This window comes from Pseudorasbora parva, chromosome 7 (assembly GCF_024679245.1).
Source record: "Pseudorasbora parva isolate DD20220531a chromosome 7, ASM2467924v1, whole genome shotgun sequence".
NCBI lineage: Eukaryota > Metazoa > Chordata > Actinopteri > Cypriniformes > Gobionidae > Pseudorasbora > Pseudorasbora parva.
The window spans coordinates 14,364,330-14,389,923 of NC_090178.1; the positions used below are offsets into that span (position 1 = coordinate 14,364,330).

The window sequence follows — 25,594 nt, forward strand, 5'->3', positions numbered from 1 at the left end:
AATTTTGTCCTAACCATATCCTTGAACCTAACCCTATACCCATAACTTAGAATTAATAAAGATATGTGAATAACACTGATGTAGAAGGAACCTAACCCTGGTTGTAAGCCTAAAATTGACATAAACTTGTCCCATCAAAGATTGGTTGAGTGGAATATTGTTCCAGGATCGACAAAGGCGTTGATTCAGGAAAATGTTGTACTTGGGGAAATCCCATTCACCATAACAATATATCTGAAAGACATTGCTGGAATGTAACATCAACATCAACTTTTGGTTGAGCAAGAAATAAATATGAACTTTCTTACATTTTCTTGGATTTTTTGTGAATGATCAATCAGTGCATATTCTATCAAATAAAATAAAAATAAATGAACTGCCCAGCCAAAAAAAAAAAAAAAAAGATTGTTTGAATTTAAATAGGCAAATGCTTAAGAGTCAACGATTGGGTCAATACTGCAGTGATTATGTTTCTAGCATATATTGCAAAAGTTCTTCTAAACCTAATTTATGGAGAGTGTAGCTTTTCATTTTTAAAACAAACATATAGGAAAACACATCAATCATGGCCATATTTCAGAATGACAAGATTCATCAGGCTCAAACAGTGAAAGAATAGTTGGGAGGGAGCATGAAGAATCATTTAAAGGGTTACTTCAACGATTAGCATTATGGCTTTGTATCAGTAGAAACCCTGGAGTATATTCAAATGATTGTGCTTCCCCCCCTCATATCCCCCTGAGACGAGAGATTTATGCATTTTAGGACTAGATGGAGGCCGATGATTCGCTGTGGCGACCCTTGAAGGGAACAGCCGAAAGAAAAAGAAGATTTCTGAAAAAATTCCTCTGATGACGCAAATTGACGATATTTGTGTCATCGGAGGACATTTTGTGTCATTTTGGCCAAAGGCTAAAGACTACAGCCAGCAGAGGGAGCTATTTCCGCATGTTTTCAACCAAAGTAAGAGCAAAGTAAGTGTTTCAACTTCTCTAATTAATTCCTATGAAAGTTAAAGGCATTAACTGAAAACGCGCCAGACTGAACACGTGCTGTGAATGTATGCCGCGAGGGCGGCCGCGTTTACCTCAGCTCTCATCACGAGAGCTCATTCATGACAGTGAATGTAATCTGATTCCTGCAGCGTTTGTGCCGTGACACTCGCGCGGCAACTCACTCATTAAATTGAACAGACACGTTCAGTTTTTAATTGTAGTGTCTGTTCTCTAACTGAACGGATTTTATGAAAATGAATGCAGTGGGCAAATGATCCAGTAATCTAGAAGCGGTGGCTTTGGGAGTGTCCTTGTAGGGAAGCGAAGCATTCTGGGAATGGTTGTCTTTCATCCCCATGAGACAAAAATACATTTTCCATCTTTTCTCAGTCTAGAAAGCACCAAATTCAAAAATAATTTCACATTTCTACTACATTAATGACCCAGTTTAAATACAGATTCATATTTCCAGTGCTGAAATACCCCTTTAAGAACTCAGCACCTCTGAGTCCAGACATTAAATTCACTGGAAATCTTTGGGATGTGCTGGAGGAGACTTTACAGAGTGTTTGACTCTTGCATTGTTAATACAAGATCTTCACTAAAAACTGATGCACCTCTTGATGGAAATAATACCACAATCCATCAAGAGGTGCATATAAGATAATAATCACTGTAATAATTATACAATTATTTACTCTTAAGCATTTGCATTTAAATATAAACAGCAACTATTTTTAGCTGGGCAGTGTAGTTTGTCTTTTTAAACTTTAATCAAAATGTAGTAACTTGTTTTTAAAGCCCATATTTATAATTGATTGCCAAAGAAAAGTATCACAATACATTTTTACCTTATATGTCTTCTTTTATAGGAAAAACTTTACATTAAGTACAATATATTATATTGCAGCTTTGTGCACCATAGCCTGCATTTAAAGCTGAGATCATAATTCTGTTTTGTTACGATGTCCCTTTTTCGCTTGGGTTCCCAAATCAAAACAGTGTCACAACAGTGACTTCTGTTCTCGAAGCAACCAGTCTGAAACATCTTGGCAGAGCAAATGAGAGAAGACGTGGCCATTGTTTTGGCCAGTAGGGTGTCAAGCTTCCTCTTCCTCTTTTTTTTCTGGGCTCTCTGGCTTATATCTGGGCCAAGCTGCACAAAGAGAGTGTTATAGCGTGTTCTATAGCTTTAAGAACTTCTACTGCCCATGCTGTTTCCACGGCAACTGGTGAATAAACTGCTTCAGAGGCAGTTTCCAGTCTAATAATAACTAATCACACTGAATGAAAATTCCACACAAAGACACAGCCCTTTCCTGCATTAAACCAAATCAAATCCCATCATTTTATAGAAAGATGGCATTAAAGGTAGACACGTTTACACAAAGACCAACCCTCTCAGGCCCAAATGAACCGATGGCGTGTAATTAAGACATACATATTTTGCACTTATTAAAAGGCCTTCAAAAAAAAAAAAACACAACCTATGGACATTTAAATGTAGCAAGTAAAATGTATTCAAGATGTCCACATAGCACAAAATAAGAATATAAATATATATGGAAATTTGTGATTTGGTGTTTAAAACAATGTATTTCATTACATATAATAGAGATAGTCTTCATTAACATATGTACGTAGAGGGCTATTTTGAACCATTAAATTATTATTCACATGCATTTTCTCTGTACAAACATTTAATGTATGCAAATCCAATTTAAATGCCAGCATGTTTCATGCACTGCGTTCTGGCATGAAAACAACAAACACAGCAAAACATAATTTTACTCAGAAACATCTTTGCATATACTCAGAACCCATTAAAGATGGAAACATGTCTTAAATTGTTTGCATTAAATCTGCTGTATGGCTCTGGCATGTCGTGGAGAGGAGGAGAGGGGGGAGTGAGAGAGAGGGATCTGTTGATACATAATGACAATGACGCCTATGACCAAAAAAGCGGTACAATAAAATCACACATTATCACACAAACGTGCCTTTTTACGTTCTTCGGCATAGAAGGACACAGAAGAAATGGCTAGACTTACCACATCGGGATTGAGGCGTGCTAAAATGGCGAAGGTGGAGAGTCTGTCACACAAGCATTTGGTTGTGCTGGAGTCGACGGGCACGGCTCTACAGCCTCGCGCAGACCAGGAGCCCAGCAACGACGAGCTGCGGAGCGGAGACAGACAAGAGCGCGGAATGAGATCAAATCCCTGCGCGATACAAAAAAAAAGCTATTTTCCCTGATCCAGCGCACACAGAGCCCGCCGTATGAGAGCCGGAGCGCGAGAAAAGACAGTGAAAAGACAGATGAATGGACGATGTGATGCAGCGCACACCTCTGCTTTCTGCATGGCCAGGTTAGCTGATGTAAAAACAGCAACAAAATGTAAGATATTATTAATTTCTGAAATAAAATAACAAATGCTGTTTACGTTGCAAACTATTTAATACTACTACTACTACTACTACTACTACTAATAATAATACAATTTAATAGTTGTGCATATTAGCCAATTATTATTATTATTATTATTATTATTATTATTATTATTATTATATTGTAGGCTACACTGAAAAGATGGCACATTCTTAACACCGGGTAAAAAATAATCCTGGGTTATAGTTCCTGTTTCACACTGCACACATTTTAGCCAGGGTTAGGCTATAGGCTAATTTACGTTTTGTATTCAGGTTCCATATTTTAAACGATGCATTAGTAAACTGGGTCAACCTTCCTGTCAGCTTATTTTTGAAACACTGACACCACGTGATGAGCAAGTGTTCTGTAAAAATGTCGGCATATAATTTCGGCAGCCGAACCGAATTTCCGAGACATTTCTTAACTGCGTTAGCATAACTGACATTTTCCCTCAGAAACTGAAACAGGTAAAAAAAGCCTAAACTTCTCTACGCACTGTACAAAGAGCATGGATATTTAATGAGGGAAGTTGAATATATTGGTTGTCTGTTGGTTAATAACTCCCCATTCGACAAAGATCAATGACTATTTAATGAGGGAAACGCTGAATCGATTGGTTGCCTTTTGGTGAACAACTCACCATAGCACTGCATCGTTTCATACTGTCGTTGACACCAGAATTAGCTATAAATGCCTACATTTAATCGCTACTACTACTAGGCCTACTACTACTAATAAAGTTGTTGTTGTTGTTGTTGCTGCTGCACTGCTTCTAAAGCTTGCTATATTGCAAAACACCCCCCCCCCCCCCCCCCCAAAAAAAAAAAAAAATCCAAACTACACAAAATCACTTTGATATGAAAGTTCCCAGAGGACAGTTTGGGGTAGGTTATAGCCTTTTCAAACTGTGTTTAGCCTGCAGCAAGTCTTACAATTGGAGTAAAGAACAGTCTCTTCTACCTGTCAAAACTTTGTACGTTTATAAAGTGTGGAGGAAAAGTGCAACGGAGCGGAGGATAGATATTACAATTGGGACATTGAGACTTGAAGCACAACATGAGGAAAAAAAAAAAATCTGAACAGTGAAGTGTGTCTTATGTTTACTATGTTAAATAAACGTACTATGTCCCAAATGTTCAGACACAGAATAATGAACAAACTAATAATTTACTGGTAACACTTTACAAAAAGGATTAAAGTTCATTTCTACATTTTAACACCCTGTTAAAATCAAATGTTTTATCTGTTTATAATATTAAACGGACCTGAGCTAACTAACAATGAGCTGAGCATTCTTTGCATTAACTAACATTAACAGAGCTCATGTTATGCTAACTCACATTATCTGATTGGACCTTATTGTGAAGTGTAACCTGTTTACTCAATGCAGACCAGAATTAGTATTATTTCTAATTCACCATGTGTTTGACTGGAATAGAAAACTGAATAATAATAAAATATCACAGAATTTATGAAGAGATTAAGACATAGACTAAACATAAATGTCGTCAAACAGCTGACTTTTCATAGGATCATTAATCCACATCTTTCTATTATTTGCTAAGAAATGAAGTCCATTGTATGGTTGCGACTAAACTTGCATCAAAGCAGATGACAGAAAAAGCATAAATATAATAAATACAACTAAATAAGCCTTTATGTTGTGGTTAGTGCCCAAAGCCACTAAATAATTAGTCTATTCCACCACCTACACACATTTGAATCTCATAATCTTGATGAGGAGCCCTCTTGACAGCATGATTCGCTGTGTCTGATCTGACGCTCAAATAATTGTAACAAAGACCTCATAATGACATCAATGAAAGTGATATGAAAGTCATATCAAAACATACCCACTCCATGCACAACTGATCCTAATAGCAAGCCATCAATCATGTAGCATCCTCTTCATGCGGCTGCAACGTGAAGTCAATATACGCACGCACACACGCATACACTGTTCCACACAAACTCAAGGCCACCGGCACCATTCCAAACCCACTGTGCGGTAGAGCTCTGCAGTCTAGGATACCCACAATGCACTGGGGCTTGAAGAGCGTTGAGGGCCAAACAGTATAGAGCTGGAAGCACAGCATGTTGCAGCCCCAGGGGAGGGCTCAGTGTTAACATTAGCACATAAACCTGAAACTCAATATATTATCACCCACCGCACAGACACTGTGCATGATACGATTAAGACTTTGTGTCGACCACACAAATAGAAAGACAGCGCAGCATGGCTGTGTAATTGGATCACTGGGCTTGCAGTCCAGCTGCAGTGTGCATGTTTGCAGAGAACATGCCAAGTGCAAATGCATGAGAAAAGCAAGCATCATATAAACAATTTGATATACATATATACATATATACACACACAACAAAACATGTCAAATGCCGTTAAATAATAATAAAAAAATAAATAAAAAAATAATAATAAATAATATATATATATATATATATATATATATATATATATATATATATATATATATATATATATATATATATATATATATATATATATATATATATATATATATATGGATTTTTATAATGGATTTTTCCATGCTTAAAAAATAAAATCAAGTACCCTTGTAATCTTTAAAGGAACACTCCACTTTTTTTGAAAATAGGCTCATTCAGAGTTAAACAGTTGTGTTTTACCGTTTTTGAATCCATTCAGCCAATCTCTGTATCTGGCGTTACTTTTAGCATAGTTTAGCATACATCATTGAATCGGATTAGACCATTAGCATCACGCTCAAAAATGACCAAAGACTTTCACCATATTTTCCTATTTAAAGGGGGGGTGAAATGCTGTTTCATGCATGCTGAGCGTTTTACACTGTTAAAGACTTGGATTCCCATCCTAAACATAGACAAAGTTTCAAAAACTAATGTTGGACGTTTTATGGAGTATTTCTGTGTCAAAAATACTCCTTCCGGTTTCTCACAAGTTTCGTAGAGTTTTTTTCGAGTATGGGTCCACTTGACGTCGACAGAGCGGAAGGTTCTTGTATGGGCCGTACGGGCTCTTCGCCCGGAAGAGTGCGCGCGCGTGACTAGAGCAAGAGAGCAAATGCACGCCCATAAACACTGCTCTCAGGTGCAGTAGATACACTCGTCCGTGAACACTTATGTCACAAGTTTCCACTTTATTCCTATGGGCATTCCGGGAGAGGCAGCGCTGCATTTGAACCGATTTGAACGCAGAAATGACGGGAAGCTTCACAACATCGCTTCAGTCGTGTCGCAAAAGTGGATCTCCACGGTCACTGCTGTCAGGACTTCACGAAATCAACAGTTACCAAAGAAGTGTGTTTTTGACGGAGCGGTCCCAACGATAAAGGTTCGGTCCTGCTTTGGAAGCAGGCGGTGAGTAAAACTGCTTCAAATGTCTATGCTGTTGACTATCGTCGCGTAAGTAAACATCAGTAAACAACACGATCGTATATAATGTTAGTTAATTTATCAATGGAGCATGCAATCTATGGTGTGTGTTCAAATACATTTGCTTAGCTGACCAATATAGGTGTCAGTTTGTTTATTGTAAAACCACCCAAACATAAACCTAGCGTTCTCACAAAGCGTGCTTCGTCATTCAAATGTGCTAACGGTTCCTCCATTTTTGTTCTATGTATAATGTTACACTAGTCTGACGTGCAAAAACGTTTTGCTTGCTACTGCTAAGGTTTAGTCACATACAATAGTCCATAAACCGAATCATGTCCTCATAAACTGCCAGTAAACACACACAAATGTTGACTAAATACAGTACATACCACAGAGCCGGACGTCCTGCTGTTGTTGCTTCTCCTGTTCAATTTATTTCAGCCTCCGGATCTGATTCTGGATCATATCTGTATTAGTTGAATCTGATGCCATGGTATATTTAGGGTAGCGTTTTCTTCTCCACGCTTGAGGACGTCACCGCTTTGTGCGCACTCGTCATTCTTTAGCTCCGCCCACACGATACGCCTCCAGGCGCTCGTTTTTTTCCGGAAAGACTGGGTACAGCCCATATTTCTTTTACAAATATTATAAAACGAAAGACTTTTCGGAGATATGAAGGATGCAATACTACTCTATAGGTACTCAAGATTGACATGAGATTGACTGAAACTGAGTGTTTCACCCCCCCCTTTAAAACTTCAATCTTCTGTAGTCAAATCGTGTACTAAGGCCAACAGAAAATAAAAAGTTGCTTAGACCGATATAGCTAGGAACTATTTTCTGCGTAATATCACTGCGCCGCTGCACCCATGGTACGACAGCAAAGTCCCTGATTCCCTGATTATTACACAGGAATGAGAGGATAGTTCCTATCTATAATCGGTCTAAAAATGTATTTATTTTAGATTTTTCTTAGTACATGATGTAACTATAGAATAGTAAAGTTTTAAATAAGAAAAATATTATCTTTGAAAATATAAAGTCTTTGGTCATTTTTGAGCGTGATGCTAATGGTCTAATCTGATTCATTGATGTATGCTAAGCTATGCTAAAGGTGCTACCGCCAGATACAAAGATCTGCTAAATTGATTCAAAAACGGTAAAACTCAACTGTTAAACTGTTTAGCCTATTTTCAAAAAAAGTGGAGTGTTACTTTAATCAAAATAACTTCTTGCAGCAACATCTCTACTGACGTGTTGGGCATATGGAGTGAGGGCAAGACACTCTATCACTCACATAGATCGCATCAATAGGAAACCACAGTGATCCAATCGATTCCCAGAGGACAAAATCAAGTCCCGCCCTACATTTGTTCCTCTTTGAGAAGTTACACTTTCACTCATATATACGTCACAGCTAAGAGCTAGCCTGGTTAAAACCAGACCATTCTCAGTAGTAACAGAGTTATGGTCTGGCAAAACTTCATAGACAAATCATTTCCAAAGGGGAGTCACCAACGGACCATGACGTATGATAGAGAAACATCTTAGAGAGCAAATCTCTGTTTGTGATTTCGAGGAAGGTGTTGCAATGGCTTCTGTTGTAAAAGAAATATGATAATAGCTGTTGTCCACCACCACTCCATCAACATTTTTGCAAAATTTGGAAAACCTAATAGCATCTCAGACAGACTGAAACATCTCGGATTGACGGTCGAAAAGAAAACAGAGCTCTGATCGCATTTGCCTCTGTTGGCTTTAAACAAATTTCCAAAGACTCTTTAATTAGATTATTCCAAAGATTATTTAATTTTCAAAATATTGCGATTAGAATGCGATTTGCAATATTTTGAAAATAAAATAATATTTATGAGTCTTTGGAAATTTGTGTCTCACAAACTTTATTCAAATTCAATCATTACAGATGTGACTTGAGCAAGTACAAGGGTACTTGATTTGACTAGTTATGCTAGTTATTTATTTATAATTATTTACATATTTCACATGACTACCAGATGTGAGGAAATAAGCACAGAGAGGCTAGATCTAGAGCTGCTGTGTGATGGTTAACATATGATCACACACCCCATCCTCCTCATTAAAGGGTTAGTTCACCCAAAAATGAAAATTATTTCTTTAATTACTCACCCTCATGTCGTTAAACACCCGTAACACCTTCATTCATCTTCGGAACACAAATGAAGATATTTTTGTTGAAAGCTGAGGGCTGAGAAAGGCTTCAGAAAGGCCTCCATTGGCATTCACTACATTCCCACTCTCAAGACCCATAAAGGCACTTAAAACATTGATACAAAGTCCATCTCTATTGTCTTTCGTGTAGGTCTCGGACGTGAACTCACACGATAGCGCGCTCCTCCTCGCTTCTGGGTCATGTATCGAACGGCGGATATGCATCATATTCTCGCGCATGCGTCAAGTTCACGTCAATAACTTGATGGATAAAATCGTTATTTTGATTTTTGTGCGTACAATAACTATTCTTGTCGCTTAGTAAAATTATTGTACAGCCACTGTAGCGAGATGTACTTTGTATCAATGTTTTTAGTGCCTTTATGGGTCTTGAGAGTGGGAATGTACTGAATGCCAATGGAGGCCTTTCTGAAGCCTTACTCAGCCATCAGCTTTCAGCAAAAATATCTTCATTTGTGTTCTGAAGATGAACAAAGGTGTTACGGGTGTCCAACAGCATGAGAGTAAGTATTGAATTAAATAATTCTAATTTTTCGGTGAACTAACCCTTTAAAGTAGCCAGTGTAACGTTAATCCACATCTGGTAGCCGAGTGTTGTTCTTTGCTCGGGTTTTAACGAAAATGAAAACTTTAAATAACTTAAAACAGACGCGATAGCTGATTTGAACGAGGCGGCATCTATCTTTGTAGTGTACAAAATCTGCTTCACCGTCGCTGTGCTGTCGTCATCGTGTAAAGAATCGCGAAGAGCACAGTTGCAACCTCCATTTCATGACGACTTTAAAATGCTTTTTTACATTTTTAACTTTCTGTAGTAGGCTATGTGATGTTGCTGTTTGAGCATGAAAAAGTTATTCAAAGTTACAAAACACAAAGTCCACTCCAAAGTAAGTTGTTCTCTATACCTCAAAAGCACTTTTTCTGAACTCCTTGAAGTCTTGAGTTTTCTTCTGGAAAAGTACACGTCACAGTACCACGTCACGTCACAACGCTCAAGGCATTATCAACATAAATAGCAACATTATTGTCATAAACTAGACCTAAAAACAGGGCGGCATTGGCTCAGTGGTTTATGTAGGTGTTCATGTAGGTGATCTACAAACCGGAAGGTTGGTGGTTCCATCCCCGGTTCCACCTGACCAAGTGTCGAGGTGTACATGAGCAAGATACCCAACTCCAGCTGCTCCCGACAAGCTGGATGGTGCCTTGCATGGCTGACACCGCTGTTGGTGTATTATTGAGTGAATGATTGGGTGAATATGAGGCAATATGTAAAGCGCTTTGGTGGCCATGGGCCATTTGAAAGTGCTATATAAATGCAGCCCATTTACCATTAATTATCAATGTCGCCATTTTGCGCCACCATGTTTCTACAGTAGCCCTAAACGGACAAACTTCTCTACAGAGCGCTAGCTACTCTCTGCTGTCTCAGACGACGGCATCTTTGTCCTGTGTCAGCCACCGTAGCTTCTCTATGGTCCTGTTCTAAATTGTACCCTAAACCCTTGCGGTCTTCTTATGACTCAGCACTTTTGTGACGAAACACCGCTTTGACTGCCGGGACGTGCGCTGTGGGCTCGGCAAAAGTTTGCATCGAGGCCGCATATCGACCGCTAGGGGGGCACTCGTGAGCACCCTTCTAAGACCAAAAATGAGAAATTGGACACCCTATGGTCTCGTGGACTTAATGGACACATGCATGCAGCAGCCATTGCAAGTCCATAAGACCAAAAGTGCATATGAAGTGTGCATTTTGGGACAGGGCCTATGTATGGAGGGGTGAGCTGTGAATGGTTGCAATTCGCAACCTCACCACTAGATGCTGCTAACATTTACACACTATACTTAATTTCATTTAAGGTCTTAGAACGGTGCTCGCAAATGCCCCCTTTGCATTCGCTATGAACCCTCGATGCACACTTTTGCCGAGCACGCAACGGACATCCTGACAGCAAAAATAGCGCTATAGGTCACGAAAGTGCAAAGTCATAGGAAGAACGCAAGGGTTTAGGGTGCCATGACATTTCTGAAATTGCTGACCAATTACAACACACTGGTCTAGCTGGCCAGAGAACATTGCCCATTTGGAAGGAGGGGCTTTAGAAATGAACTAAACAGTGTGTTACTGACAGACTGGGAAAAGAGGTGCCACAACAATGTAATGTAAAATATGCACAAAAAAACATGGTTTTTGAACATTCAAGTAAGAAAACCTTTTCTAGTAGACCCTCAAAACTTTATAAATGGCATAATATGGCCTCTTTAAGGGAAGCAGAGCCATAGGCAGGGTTTTATAATCCCAAATTTAAGCTAGGGTGGTTCGGCTCATGTACCCCAAGAACATTTTGATTTCTTGGATCTACATATAAGCATTTTAAGAAATTGTAAGGCCAAAAAATGGGATAACAATAGCTTTAAAACTATGTTTTTGGTCAGTAGATTTTTAATACCTGCTCTCTACTCATCTCCATCACTCTTTTTCTCTTAGTCTCCTTATCTTGCACTCTCTCTTCTCTTTCCTTCCTAATGTGAGTGTGACTGATAGTGTTTTCATTTTTGTCTCTACCATTGATAGGGTCAACTGATATTTATGTTTTATGAATCACTGTCTTAGATACAGTGGGGCAAAAAAGTATTTAGTCAGCCACTGTGCAAGTTCTCTTGCTTAAAAGATGAGAGAGGTCTGTATTTGCACCATATGTACACTATGATAGACAGAAACAAAAACAAAAATCCAGAAAATCACATTATCTGAATTTTTAAATAATTTATTTGCAAATTATGGTGGAAAATAAATATTTGGTCACCTACAAAAAAAGCAAGATTTCTGGCTCTCACAGACCTGTATCTTCTTCTTTAAGAGGCTCCCCTGTCCTCCACTCATTACCTGTATTAATGACACCTGTTTGAACTTGTTACCAGTATAAAACACACCTGTCTACAACCTCAAACATTCAGACTCCAAACTCAACTATGGCCAAAACCAAAGAGCTGTCAAAGGACACCAGAAACAAAATTGTAGACCTGCACCAGTCTGGGAAGACTGAATCTGCAAAAGGTAAGCAGCTTGGTGTTAATAAATCAGCTGTGGAAGCAATTATTAGGAAATGGAAGGCATACAAGACCACTGATAATCTCCGTCGATCTGGGGCTCCACGCAAGATCTCACCCCGTGGGGTCAAAATGAGCAGAAGAACGATGAACAAAAATCCCAGAACCATGGGGGGACCTAGTGAATGACCTGCAGAGAGCTGGGACAGTAACACTCTACGCATATTCTGCAGTGCCAAACGTGTCCCGATGCTTAAGTCAGTACATGTCCGGGCCGGTCTGAAGTTTGCTAGAGAGCATTTGGATGATTCAGAAGAGGATTTGGAGAATGTCATATGGTCAGATGAAATAGAACTTTTTGATAAAACTCAACTTGTCATGTTTGGAAGAGAAAGAAGGCTGAGTTGCATCTAAAGAACACCATACCTACTGTGATGCATGAGGGTGGAAACATCATGCTTTGGGGATTTTCTTCTGCAAAGGGACCAGGACGACTGATCTGTGTAAAAGAAGGAATGAATGGGGCCATGTATCATGTAATTTTGAGTAAAAACCTCCTTCCATCTGCAAGGGCATTGAAGATGAAATGTGTCTAGGTCTTTCAGCATGACAATGATTCCAAACACACCGCCCGCGCAATGAAGGAGTGGCTGCGTAAGAAGCAAGAAGCAGGTCCTGGAGTGGCCTAGCCAGTCTCCAGATTTTGCACCCCCAAACATCAGTACTCTAGAGGAGATCTGCATGGAGAAATGGGCCAAACTACCAGCAACAGTGTGTAAAAACCTTGTGGTGACTTACAGAACACATTTGATCTCTGTCACTGCCAACAAAGGGTATATAACAAAGTACTGAGAGACCAAATACTTGTTTTCAACCATAATTAGCAAATAAATTCTTATAAAATCACACATTGTGTCTTTTTGGTCTCCAATCTTTTAAGTGAGAAAACTTGCACAACTGGTGGCTGAATAAATACTTTTTTGGCCCATTGTAAGTGAATTTACTGAAGCCTATCAGGAAAGCTCGGTAACCCTACCCCTAACCCTAATCCTAACCCTAAATTTATTAAAATCATTCACAATCATTATTAATCTTATGCCTAATATAAAGAATCAGCTTTGTTAATGTTTCTTGCCCCCTAACACCATGACATTACATGAATCACGTAAATGTGGCCTATTTTCAGTTAAAAATGGCAAAATGAGACAAAAGTTTATTAGTGTGCCAGCCTGATTATTATATCCTAAAATCAAATATTAGTCAAATATGAAATGTTTTTTTTAGCTACTCTCATATTATCTCACACTTTATGACCGTTAACTGAAGCGTTGCGCTACAATTCTCTGCGCTTCTGTGAACATAAGGCCCACATATTTTAATTTGATTGGTCATCTAAAATATTTTGTAATTGACAAGCAATGACAGACCACTGAGCTCAGATGAGAAGGTTTCCTTGCAGCACATATAAGTGGTATATAAGCAGCAGTATATAAGTAATAAACAACATTTATTATATACACCTCAGAAAAATACAGCGGTCTGGACCTCGGTGTGGAGTGGACATCCTGTCACTTACATGAGATTGCAGCAATAGCAAACCACAGTTCAATGATCCGATCAACTCCCAATGGATAAAATCAAGTCCTGACCCCAAATTTCTTCCTGTTTTATTCAGATATAAGAGAGAAGAAAAGACTAATCGCGAATTCCATTTCATGCAGATTTTCTTTTTAAAAGTGTGAATGAGAAGGATCATGTATGAACCAGCAAGAAAAAAACAACAACTGGCTTGTATAGGTGTGATTGAAGTGTGAGTCAACAGAAAGCCCACACTCTTTAAAGCTGTTAAGTAAAAGACAGTCAGTGACAAGGACGCCTCCTCACATTCCAATTTCTCTCCCAAATATGAACTCATTAATCATAGCAGCTGTCCAAGAGGGATTTTAATTTTGCACCGAACACACACCAGCCCCGACTCCTCTGCCTCGCTCAATGCGGGCAGATTACATTTCACTGTCTTCTTCCTGTCTCTCACCCACTCTCGTTCACTCCCTTTATCTCCTCTCTGTCACCCTTCTCCTTGTCTCTCCTTTTTCGTCTTTTCATTTCTCTGCATTAATGTTTTATTTTATTTTATTATTTTGTTATAATTTGTGATGGTGCACCTTTTACTTTTGTAATAAATTGGATTCATGTTTTTGTCAGATGAAAGTTAAAACTTTTTTTTTCTGCATATACAATATTTATGCTATTCTTGACCTTATAAATCGAATGTGGACATTCTAATGTTTTTGAGAAGAAGTCTCTCGTGTTAGTGAGATGATGAGGAGAGAAGGGCAATACAGGATGGACTACAAATAACATTATCATCCAAATTATTCTAATGCTAGGAATGTGGTTATTTTATTTATTTAATGTCTCCGTTCAGCATTATTAATTTGTATTTGATACATTTAACTGTGGATTTGGCGCAACCTTTGCAAACAGACTTTTACGATATGAACTCTAACGCAAGATGTAAGTAACTGTGTTAATTCTAATGCCTGATCTGTAACCAGTGATTTCTGATATGTAATGATTCATGTACAGTCAGATGGTGTTTGTGTGTAAGTAAATCAAATCAGTGACTAAAGGGTCAACTTCACATTGTTTCTCTTAGTAGGATGAAAATAATCTGTTATTTGAACTGTGATTAAATTATATATACAAACTGTAATTTAAAAAAATAAATAATAATCAGGCCCCAAGTGAAAATCTTCTAGTGACTGATCACATCTAAATTTTTGCGTTGGCCAAATTGAATTTATGTGAATTAAATCGCATCAATTGACAGAAATTCAATTTGGCCAACTGAAAAATGTAGATGTCATAAGTAACATAAAAACATTTTCATTTGGGGCCTGAATTTCTTTTTTTTCTTTTTTTTACAGTGTAGAAAGCGATCAAAGAATGCTCCCTTTGCAATCGCTGGAGCGGTCAATCAAACAGCACAAGTTTATCAGTGACTTCTGGACTTTTCACGATTCGTTTAAATTGAGAGCTGTTATAGTAAAAATGTGCTTAAAGATTCCGGGAGAGTTAGACATAATACTTCACTATTTCATATGCAAAGATGTTATCCAATCACAGCAGTGGGCGTTTACACTGAAGTCTCACAGTAGACACGCCCCTTCAAACAGAGCGTTCAAATCAGAGGACTAAAATCAGGATAGGAAAAATGCAGTTTATATCTAAATTATAACAACTGTTTATGTAAAAATCATGATGTAAAAATATTGAGTGCACCACAGGAAACATTATAAACCAATCAAACAATGCATGAACCCTTAATGCCACTTTTTATCAATTTAATCTCCTTGCTAAATTAAAAATGATTGTAAAAAAAATATACTGATCCAAAACTTTTAAAAGGTATATGGATGCTTTTGACTTGGACAAGCAAGAAAACACAGAACATCCCAGCAACTGCACAGCAACACACTAAAAAACCACATGAATCACCTTAGCAATGGCATTGCAAAGCCCTGATAACCAATAGCAGCACCAGTGAATTTTGCACTCACATTTTCTTCAGATTTTTTTTTTTTTTTAATTCTATTGTTCTCTGTCTTTTCCCCCTCGAGGCAACGGCAGAAAAAAAAAAAAAAAAACATTTTATATCTGTAACATATCCATATGTATCCATCTAAATGCAAATGTTCCACCTACACTGCATTAAGTGCTATGGGCACAGAAAAGTCTTTCGCACTTTTAAAGACAAAAGAGAGCATAAGCAGATGGATGTGTAGGGGGTGAAAGTACAAGCATGACCAGGAGTCCCATGGTTCTTTGTTAAAGTACAACATAATTCTGGTGCTCGTCTGTCTGTCTCTTTCAATAGAATCTGGCTTCAGAGACTGGCACTCACTATTTGTTACTTTCTTTCTCTGCAGAGAAAGAAAAAATAAGATTCTGTTCATGTTTGCTAATGAAACCGAACTTATTCTCATGGTAATACATACTGGTTCTCCTATTTCAACTCTGCACTGTGTATTTTGATTGTGACAATAATAATTCAGATGTAAATTCCGCAGCTGAAGCACTTAGAGCGACGTCGTCATGATTTACCTGTTATGTTTCTCTGCACCGGTTAAGACGAACTAATCATGTTGGTGATAACAGGCTAAGCATTTATTTATTCAGATGACTGAGATGATTATTGAGATGACAGGATGGATTTCCAGTTGAATGTCAGGTGCCAATCCTTTTACCTAATGATGAAAACCTTTATATTTTATAGTGTATTAAACTTCCTGAGACCTGAATGTAGCTTATATGATTGTATTTTATTTTATTTTATTTGTGTGACTGCTATTTTTGATAATACGGTTACACTTTACAATAAGGTCTCATTTGTTAACATTATATATTAACTAACAAATGAGTAATTTGTTACGGTATTTATTCATCTTTGTTAATATAATCATTTACAGGATTTATTCATCTAGGTTAAATGTTACATAATACACTTTAAAATGTAAAGTTGTATAAATTACCATACAATACCGTTCAAAAGTTTGGGGTCTGTATGTCATTTTTTATGTTTTTTCACGTTAAAATTTCTTATAGTCTTACCAGCTTTATTTATTTGATCCAAAAATACACTGAAACAGTAATATTCTGAAATATTATTACAATTTGAAATAACTGTTTTGTGTTTTAATTTAGTTTAAAATATATTTAATATAATAAATAAAAAGTAATTTAAAGAGTTAATTCAAAAAGTAATTTATTTCTATGATGTCAAAGCTTATTTTCAGCCTCATTACTCCAGGCGTCAGTGTTACACCTCCAGAAAGCAATCTAAAGCTGATTTGCAGCTTGTATTATTATCAGTGTATTTATCCTAGATTTTTTTGATGATTATAAAGTTTAAAAGAACAACAAAGGACCCTTTTGTAGCATTACTGTCACTTCAGTTTAATCCTTGATGAGTAAAAGTATTAATTTCTTTCAAATAATTCTTACTGACCCCAAAGTTTTGAATGGCACTGAATGTTAACTAACTAATATGAATGATAGTATATTTATAAAAGAACACTTGATTCTGTACAAATTTTAGTTTATTGTAGGTTCATAATACCTAAAGCATTAAAGGGTTAGTTCACCCAAAAATGAAATTGATGTCATTAATGACTTACCCTAATGTCGTTCCACACCCATAAGATCTCCGTTCATCATCGGAACACAGTTTAAGATATTTTATATTTTAGTCTCAGAGCATATGCAGTCAATGCCAACTGTACTGTCCATGTCCAGAAAGCTAATAAAAACATCATCAAAGTAGTTCATATGTGACATCAGTGGGTTGATTAGATTCTCTTGAAGCATCGAAAATACATTTTGGTCCAAAAATATCACAAACTACATTGTCTTCTCCATGTGCCTCCAAAAAGAATCAAACGGTTATTGATTCAGTGAATCGATCAATGATTCGGATCGCCAATGTCACGTGATTTCAGCAGCTCGGTTTGAAATCACGTGACATTGATGACCCGAATCATTAATCGATTCACTGAATCAATAACCGTTTGATTCTTTTTGGAGGAACATGGAGGAGAAGACAATGCTGAATAAAGTCATAGTTTTTGTTATTTTTGGATCCAAATGTATTTTGGATGCTTCAAGAGATTCTAATCAACTAAATGATGTCACATATGAACTACTTTGATGATGTTTTTATTTCCTTTCTGGACATGGACAGTAAAGTGGGCATAGACTGCATTATGCTCTTAGACTAAAATATAAAATATCTTAAACTGTGTTCCGATGATGAACGGAGGTCTTACGGGTGTGGAACCACATTAGGGTGAGTCATTAATGACATCAATTTCATTTTTGGGTGAACTAACCCTTTAACAAATCAACCCTTTTTGAAAAGTGCTTCCAAGACAATAAAACAAAAACACAAAGTGGTCTTAAATTATTCTAAAGTAGTTTTTATATGGCAGTATGATATGACGCTGGAAGTCTCACTTTTTTTTTGACAATTTATATACATATTCACTGATCAGACATAACATTATGATCAGGTGAAGTGAATAACACTGATTATCTCTTCATCACGGCACCTTTTAGTGGGTGGGATATATTAGGCAGCAAGTGAATATTTTCTCCTCAAAGTTGATGTTTAAGAAGCAGGAAAAATGGCCAAGCGTAAGGATGTAAGCGAGTTTGATGAGGGTCAAATTGTTATGGGTAGACCAATGGTTTTCAAACCTGTGCTGCAGGCACCCCAGCCCTGCACATTTTGTATATCTCCCTTATAAGACACACCCAATTGAGTTCTTGCAGTCTCTACTAATGAGCGGATGAGTTGAATCAGGTGTAATAAATGGGGGAGACACACAAAATGTGCAGGGCTAGACAACTGGGTCAGAGCATCTCCATAACTCCAGCTCTTTTGTTTCCAGTCAAGGAAGGAACAGTGGTGAACGGGCAACAGGGTAATAGGTGGCCAAGGCTCATTGATGCACATGGGGAGCGAAGACTGTGTGGTCTGATCAAACAGATGAGCTACTGTAGTTCAAATTGCTCAAGAAGTCAATGCTGGTTCTGACAGAAAGGTGTCAGAATACACCGTGCATCACAGTTTGTTTGTGTATGGGGCTACATAGCCACAGACCGGTCAGGGTGCCCATGCTGACCCCTGTCTACTGCCAAAAGTGCAAACAGTGGGCAAGTGAGCATCAGAACTGGACCACGGAGCAATGGAAGAAGGTGACCAGGTCTGATGAATCACATTTTCTTTTACATCACGTGGATGGCTGGGTGCGTATGCTTTGCTTTCCAGGGGAACACATGGCACCAGGATGAACTATGTGAAGAAAGCTTTGGGCAATGTTCTACTCGGAAACATTGGGTCTTTCGTTTGTCGTTTGTTTGCTGTTCGTTAAGTGCATTTGTCATTCGTTTGTTTGTCCTTTGTTAGGCGCATTTGACATTCGTTTGCCGTTTGTCAGGTGCGTTTGTCTTTCGTTTGTCATTCGTTTGCCGTTTGTTAGGTGCATTTATCTTTCATTTGTCGTTTGTTTGCTGTTCATTATGTGTGTTTGTCATTCGCACAAAAAGACTTTGAGGTGTTGACTTGGCCATCAAATTCCCCAGATCTCAATCCAATCGAGCATCTGTGGGATGTGCTGAACAAACAAGTCCGATCCATGGAGGCCCCACCTCGCAACTTAAAGGACTTAAAGGATCTACTACTAACATATTGGTACCAGATACCACAGCACACCTTCAGGGGTCTAGCAGAGTCAATGCCTCGATGGGTCAGAGTTGGTTTTGGCAGCAACTCAATATTAGGTCATAATGTTATGCCTGATCAGTGTGTGTGTCTATATATATATATATATATATATATATATATATATATATATATATATATATATATATTATATTATATTGCATATTAGTTTGCAAGGCGGCATCACAGCAATCAATGTAAATTTGTAAAAAAGCTGTCATGCAAATTTGGCTTAAACCATAAATAAGACAACATAAATAGAAAAATTAACATCAACAAAAATGCCAATTTGTAACATTCTAACAACATTATCCTTGCAACTTATTTCTGTTCTTTTACAGAGAACGCATGTGACGTCACAGGCATAGGCAGAATGCATGTCTACAGCTAGACCCTTCTTGTCTCGTTCACTCTCTCTCTTCTTTCTTCTCTACTTAAAATGGAAGTGTGATTTCCATAATTACTGCTGATGTGTATATAACACTGAAGGAACACTGCATGCAACAATCATCCAGTGTCAAAGCTGGGTCAAGTCAAGATCAGTTATCAGCAGTATTCAGAATCCCCTGTCATCCACGTTCCATCAACGTTTTAACATTCTTTAACAGTACGTTGTCTCTAACCCTTTATCAACACACCCCTCCTAAAGTCTTGGGAAATACACCTACTGTGACTGAAGATTCCCAGCAAAAGCTCAGCAAAAACAGATTTAATTCAGGTTCTCACCTGTCATTCTCATCCCAGGAAATGCAGGTTTGGTTTGTGGTACCCTGTGGAGAGAATAAGAGGGCGAGAGGCAGAGAAGGATGTCACCTTGTGATTTTGCCTTGCAAATATGTATTGGTGATTCTTCAATTAGAGGCACTTTTCACTTCCTGAAATCTTTAAATATGAAACTTCTTCAAAACATTTTTTTTCCCATTTCTTCAAACAGTTTTTACATGTCCTGGAATAAAGATCTGATCATTGCCATCAGCTTTCAAGTGGACTCTTTCAAGTGGTTTTTGATGCTGTGTTTGATGCTAATTGTATGTGATGGTTATCTCTTTTTTTCCATTTATTTTTTTTTTCTCCAAAAAAGTTAGAGCTTTGGATTAAGTTTTTTAATTTACAAACTTTTTTGAGAAAAGAAAAAAAGCTTGGCACAATGGTAAAGACATCAGCAGCACTGAGGACAGTGATTTTAACAAATTTTAATTATTTAAACACAAAATGCTTAAATACAAACCTAATTAGAAATAATTAAAACATTAATAATAATGGAATAATAACAACAATAATGGGGAATAATGAAGACATCTTAATTAAAAAATAATTAAATTGTATTTTGGTAATTATTTTGATAATTTAGAAAATTCTAGTAAATAAACATTAAACACTTAAAATTAAATAAAAAAAAAGGTAAAGCATTTTAAAATCCCATATGTGGGTGTCAAAAATGTCAGCCCAATCAGCAGCAACATATATAAACCACACGGTATTAAAGAGACAGCTCACATAAAGTAAAGTCTGGAACATACTCCGCAAGAACAGAGAAAACAATTCTTGCTCCAAGGGCTGCGAGAACAAAATGATGTCATTTTGTTCTCGCATCCCTAGTTTGGGACTTCTCCCAGCTTGTTCTCGACACATCAGCTGAGCAGAACTTTTTTCTTGAGGGTGTCCGAGAACTATTGTGTGATTGGTCAGACATTTAAAGCGGGCGTGGTTAATGCAGAAAAACAGATGTTTGGATCCTGCTTTTCTTGTGAAGTATGGAATGTCCTGGCCAGAACGAACTTTGTTCTTGTTCTTGCCACCTCTTTTTTTCTTGCAGAGTATGTCCAAAGCTTAAATCCGTTTAGGCTTGGTACATACTCTGCAAGAATTTTGTTCGTTTTCTTGAGTTCGCAAGAACAAGAACAAAGTTCGTTCTGGCCAGGACATTCCATACTTCACAAGAAAAGCAGGAGCCAAACATCTGCGTTTCTCCGCATTAACCACGCCCACTTTAAATTTCAGACTAGTCACACAATAGTTCCCATTCAGTCGGTCACTCTCTACGCCACGACGGAGTACTGACAAATATAATTTGTATACGTTGGTACAGCGACGTGGCGTCTCCATTCCCTACTTCAGGGAACGAGGGTTACATACGTAACGGAGACGTTCTCGGACACCCACAAGAAAAAAATTTCTGCTCAGATGATGTGTCGAAACCATAGACTGTAAAAAAATATAGGCAAAACGGCAGGATGTGAGCGGAGCTTGGGTGACGCAATGACTATAGATGGCGGATAAATGGCTATCCACCTGTCATTCAAAGTAACCACGCCCTTAATTATGCAGAACTTAAGGCTTTATAGAACGTAAACAAATAATTTCTTCCCTAGTGGCCAGTCGAGGAATTGCAGTTTACATTACTTCCGTATTGGCTTCAAGAGAGATCACGGGAGATTGCTGCTTGGTCGAAACCAGGGCCCCTGGGAGCAACAACTTTTTAAAGTTCTTCTGCCAGTAAAGGGCAGTAAAATTGAGCGTGTTTAGCAGTATTAAACATGTATTTATACCGATTCAGCTCCAAAAAATTATTAAAAAAGAACACAAAGAATGGCCTTCTCAGATAGTCAGATAGAACACTTGCGTCATAAGAACAGGGTGTTGAGCCACCGTTTCCGTTTAAAAAACGCTTTGCAACGTTTTGTCAGGGCTAAACGCAGCCCAGTTCTGTCACTGATTCATTGTTTTGGTTGCTCACAGGTGTGTTTTGTGTATTTAAGCCCTCATGTTTGCCATGCGTCGTTGTCTAGTATTGTTTGTGTCACTGCTGTTGGTAAGTTCATGTCCAAGTCAAGTCTGTCCAAGTCAAGTCCTGGTATGTTATGTTCAATTGTAAATAAACTGCACTTGGGTTCTCATCAAAGCTTGCCTCCAGTGGATTGCTTCGTGACACAACATGACAGTTTTCTAGCCATACTTTAAATAATAATGGAAGACTACACAAATCCCATGTGGTGCAACACTGTGTTTAAGGGGAGGCTGACTTACATTGTACAGGTGTGAGAACTCAATCTCTAGTGGAGAAGAGAGAGAATTGGGAGTGGGTTTGATTGTCACAGAGATCATCCTGGAGTTCAGCACTGTGCTATTTCTGTGAAAATACAGAGAAGGATGAGAGAAAACATGAGGAGGACTGCCAAAAAAACAGTAGAGGAAGAAGATTAGAGGTCATGACATCTAGAGAAGCTGTCGCATGTTACACAAGACTCTTCACTTTGCGCTGTCTCACTTTGTGATAAATGTGCATGTCATTTGCTAATAACAGAATATGCACATTCATCTATCTATAGACTACAGTCAGACACGTTTTCACGTACAGTCTCATGTACGTTGTACGTTCATGTATGTTGTCACATTAACACAGACAAAATAACAAAAAGTGTTTGTGTCACATGGTATCGGCTTCAGAATCACCACATTTCAACAGCAGGTTGAAAACAAAGTATAAAAACAGAAAGTAGCAACTTTCTGCTGATTTAAATACATTGTCCAGCTATTCTGAAAGGCTATGATAATATTACAAGGCAAACTGTGAGTTTTTATTACATTTTTATAAAAAAAAAAAAAAAAGATACATTTTGGGTAAATTAGTAAAGTAGGCTAATAATTCCCCTAAAAATGAAAATAGTGTCAATTTAATCATTGGCTTTCTTTCTTCTCTTCTGTGAAACATTAAAGATATTTTAAGAAATGTCTTGTTTGTCCATTAAAGGAATCAGAATCAGCTTTTATTGCTAAGTTCATTGAAAACTCTAACACTCAAAATAATGAATTGGTCTAGTCATTTGTCATTTGAAAATAACATTTTGAATATAAAATATGCAATCATTTAAATTTAAATGTGAATGTGAAGAGACAAGAAACATTTTTACACTTTTGACATATTAGACATATATATCTAATACTAACAAGATGTATGCCGAGGGAATGTGTGCCTTGGTTTGAGTAGAGCTATCTCGAATTAGTTCAGTCAAATTAACTTAGGATTTTCTAAACTTTCTTTTTCTTTTAAAGCTACACTGTGCAACTTTTTTAGTTTATTCTTAGCTAAAAACACTTAGTTCTTTCAAAAATATACGTGCTCATTAATGTATATTTACTTCTTTCAAGTAATAAAGTATTCTCGCAAGTTTATAATATGCCATTGAAAATACATACGGGTGAGGGGTTCGAATGCCGGTCGCCATTTTGCTTCTCCATCTTGAAAGTACATTAGCCAAAGAGGGACATACCCCTAAATTCAAGCTGCGCCTTTTGCGTTTTAACACTCAATGGCACGGTGTCGAATGTGAAGAGGCGGATTGCCATGTTAATCTTGGACTAAATCGGCCACTGTAGGAGTTAAAACGAAATCAGATTTGAGAGGAACAGAAACTATTATTCGCTGGATGGTCATATACCTTTTCACCGCTAGATGGGGGAAAATATCACACATTTTAAGTAATCTGAATTGTTTCACTGTTTTGAGTTTTATGTACTGGTTTCTTTTAATTTAGAGAAATTTAACTGAAACTGGGATAGGATTTTATGTTAAATGTTCTATAACAACATTCTTTAAAATATCTTCTGTGTTCTGCAGAAGACAGTTTGGATTAACATGAGGGTAAGAACGGTGATGCTAAATCATTTTTGGAACATTTTAAAAAAGTCAAGATAAATATAGTAACTGACATCAGTGGTATTACAAATGTTGCTACTTTAGCACAAATAATGCTATAAATAGCTAAAAGCATATATGCAGTGTTAAGTAAACAAACACTTTTTAAAAGACGAGCAGTCTTACTTTGAGTGCTACCGATGTATCTAAAAGCAAAACGTCTCACCAATCGAAAGCGAACCCTCACCTCTGTAGAGAGAGAATACTGCCCAAGTTTCTGTACAGTACGATGCCGGTCACAAATGCAGATGCGTCGTCTTCATCTATAACACAAACACATACATGCAAATAAAAGATATATAATCTCAGTCCCTGGGAAGTAAGTAAATTGATTTGAGAAAGAAGTACTTTAAAGAAGAGGTCACTGAGATATAGACTTGATTTGTGTGTCAAACCCGTCATTTAGAGGCCTGTAATGCAGGTTATTCTCTCCCTCAATCTCCTTACCATATGAGTTGGCCAACATGATTAACTACTTAACATATGTTTGACAAACACCGACTGTAAATCATGCACACAAATGTGCATACACTGTTCAAAAAAATGTGTTGTTTTTTGTTGGTTTAACTTAAAAAAGTGAGTAATCTGGTTGCCTTAAAATTTTGAGTTTATTGAAATTAAAAATTTGAGTTGATACAACGAAGGAAATTTGTTTAATAAATAGAAACTCAAAATATTATTGTATCTGAACCACATAAAAAATGTGATAAATCATGAAAATAGCACTATTTGGCATGTTTCACTGTGTCATCACAAATAAAACACACACAAATACCCAATATGCTTACAAAATCTTTTAATAATATTTTTATAAAGGTTGTCGAATCTCAAAAAATGTTCATTTAACTCAGGCAACCAGGTAATTTTTTTTCTAAATAATTTTTTACAGTGTAGAAAAAAATGTTTATTGTACATTTTAAATCTATTTAAATTGGATGGATGGATGGATGGATGGATGGATGGATGGATGGATGGAAACCAATACTTGTATTCAGAAAGAGTGCATTTAAGATGATTGACAGTAAATTGGTTTATAATTTTACAAAGAAAATCTATAAAAAACAAACAAACACGAAATGCTTCAATCAAAGAAGCCTGGACATGTTTTTATCTGTTTTCCCAAATTATTAAGCAGCACATCTGTTCTTTTCATTGATAATAATATGAAATTTTGTGATTTCTGAAGGAAAATGTGACACTGAAGACTGGAAATATCTAAAAGTTCAGCTTTGAAATCACATGGATACATTACATTTTAAAATATATAGAAAATAACGAACAGTTGATTTGAATTAATATTTCACAATATTATTGTATTTACATAAATATCCATATATATATATACAGATATTTACGGTTACATAAATATCCATATAATATACGGTTACATAAATGCAACAATGGAGAGTATAAGAGAAAAACCTCTCTCAAAAAACTTCTTCCCAAACGTACTAAACTTTTGAACTGCAGTGTGTATATAGCAAATCATGGTTGTATTGTAACGACAAGGTGATATTTCCTTTACTAATGAA

General features: G+C 37.1%; 1 protein-coding gene across 7 annotated transcripts in view; it reads right to left on the reverse strand.

Annotated features, from left to right (window-relative positions):
- adgrb1a (adhesion G protein-coupled receptor B1a) overlaps positions 1-25,594 on the reverse strand; it is a 116,765-nt gene that overhangs the window by 27,003 nt on the left and 64,168 nt on the right. For all 7 annotated transcript variants that reach the window (XM_067448261.1, XM_067448260.1, XM_067448263.1 and 4 more), the window contains 4 exons: positions 24,250-24,325; positions 22,394-22,496; positions 20,093-20,136; positions 3,047-3,173 (listed from right to left, as the gene is read on the reverse strand). In XM_067448261.1, coding sequence (XP_067304362.1) covers positions 3,047-3,173; positions 20,093-20,136; positions 22,394-22,496; positions 24,250-24,325 — 350 coding nt within the window. The remainder of the gene's footprint in view (positions 1-3,046; positions 3,174-20,092; positions 20,137-22,393; positions 22,497-24,249; positions 24,326-25,594) is intronic.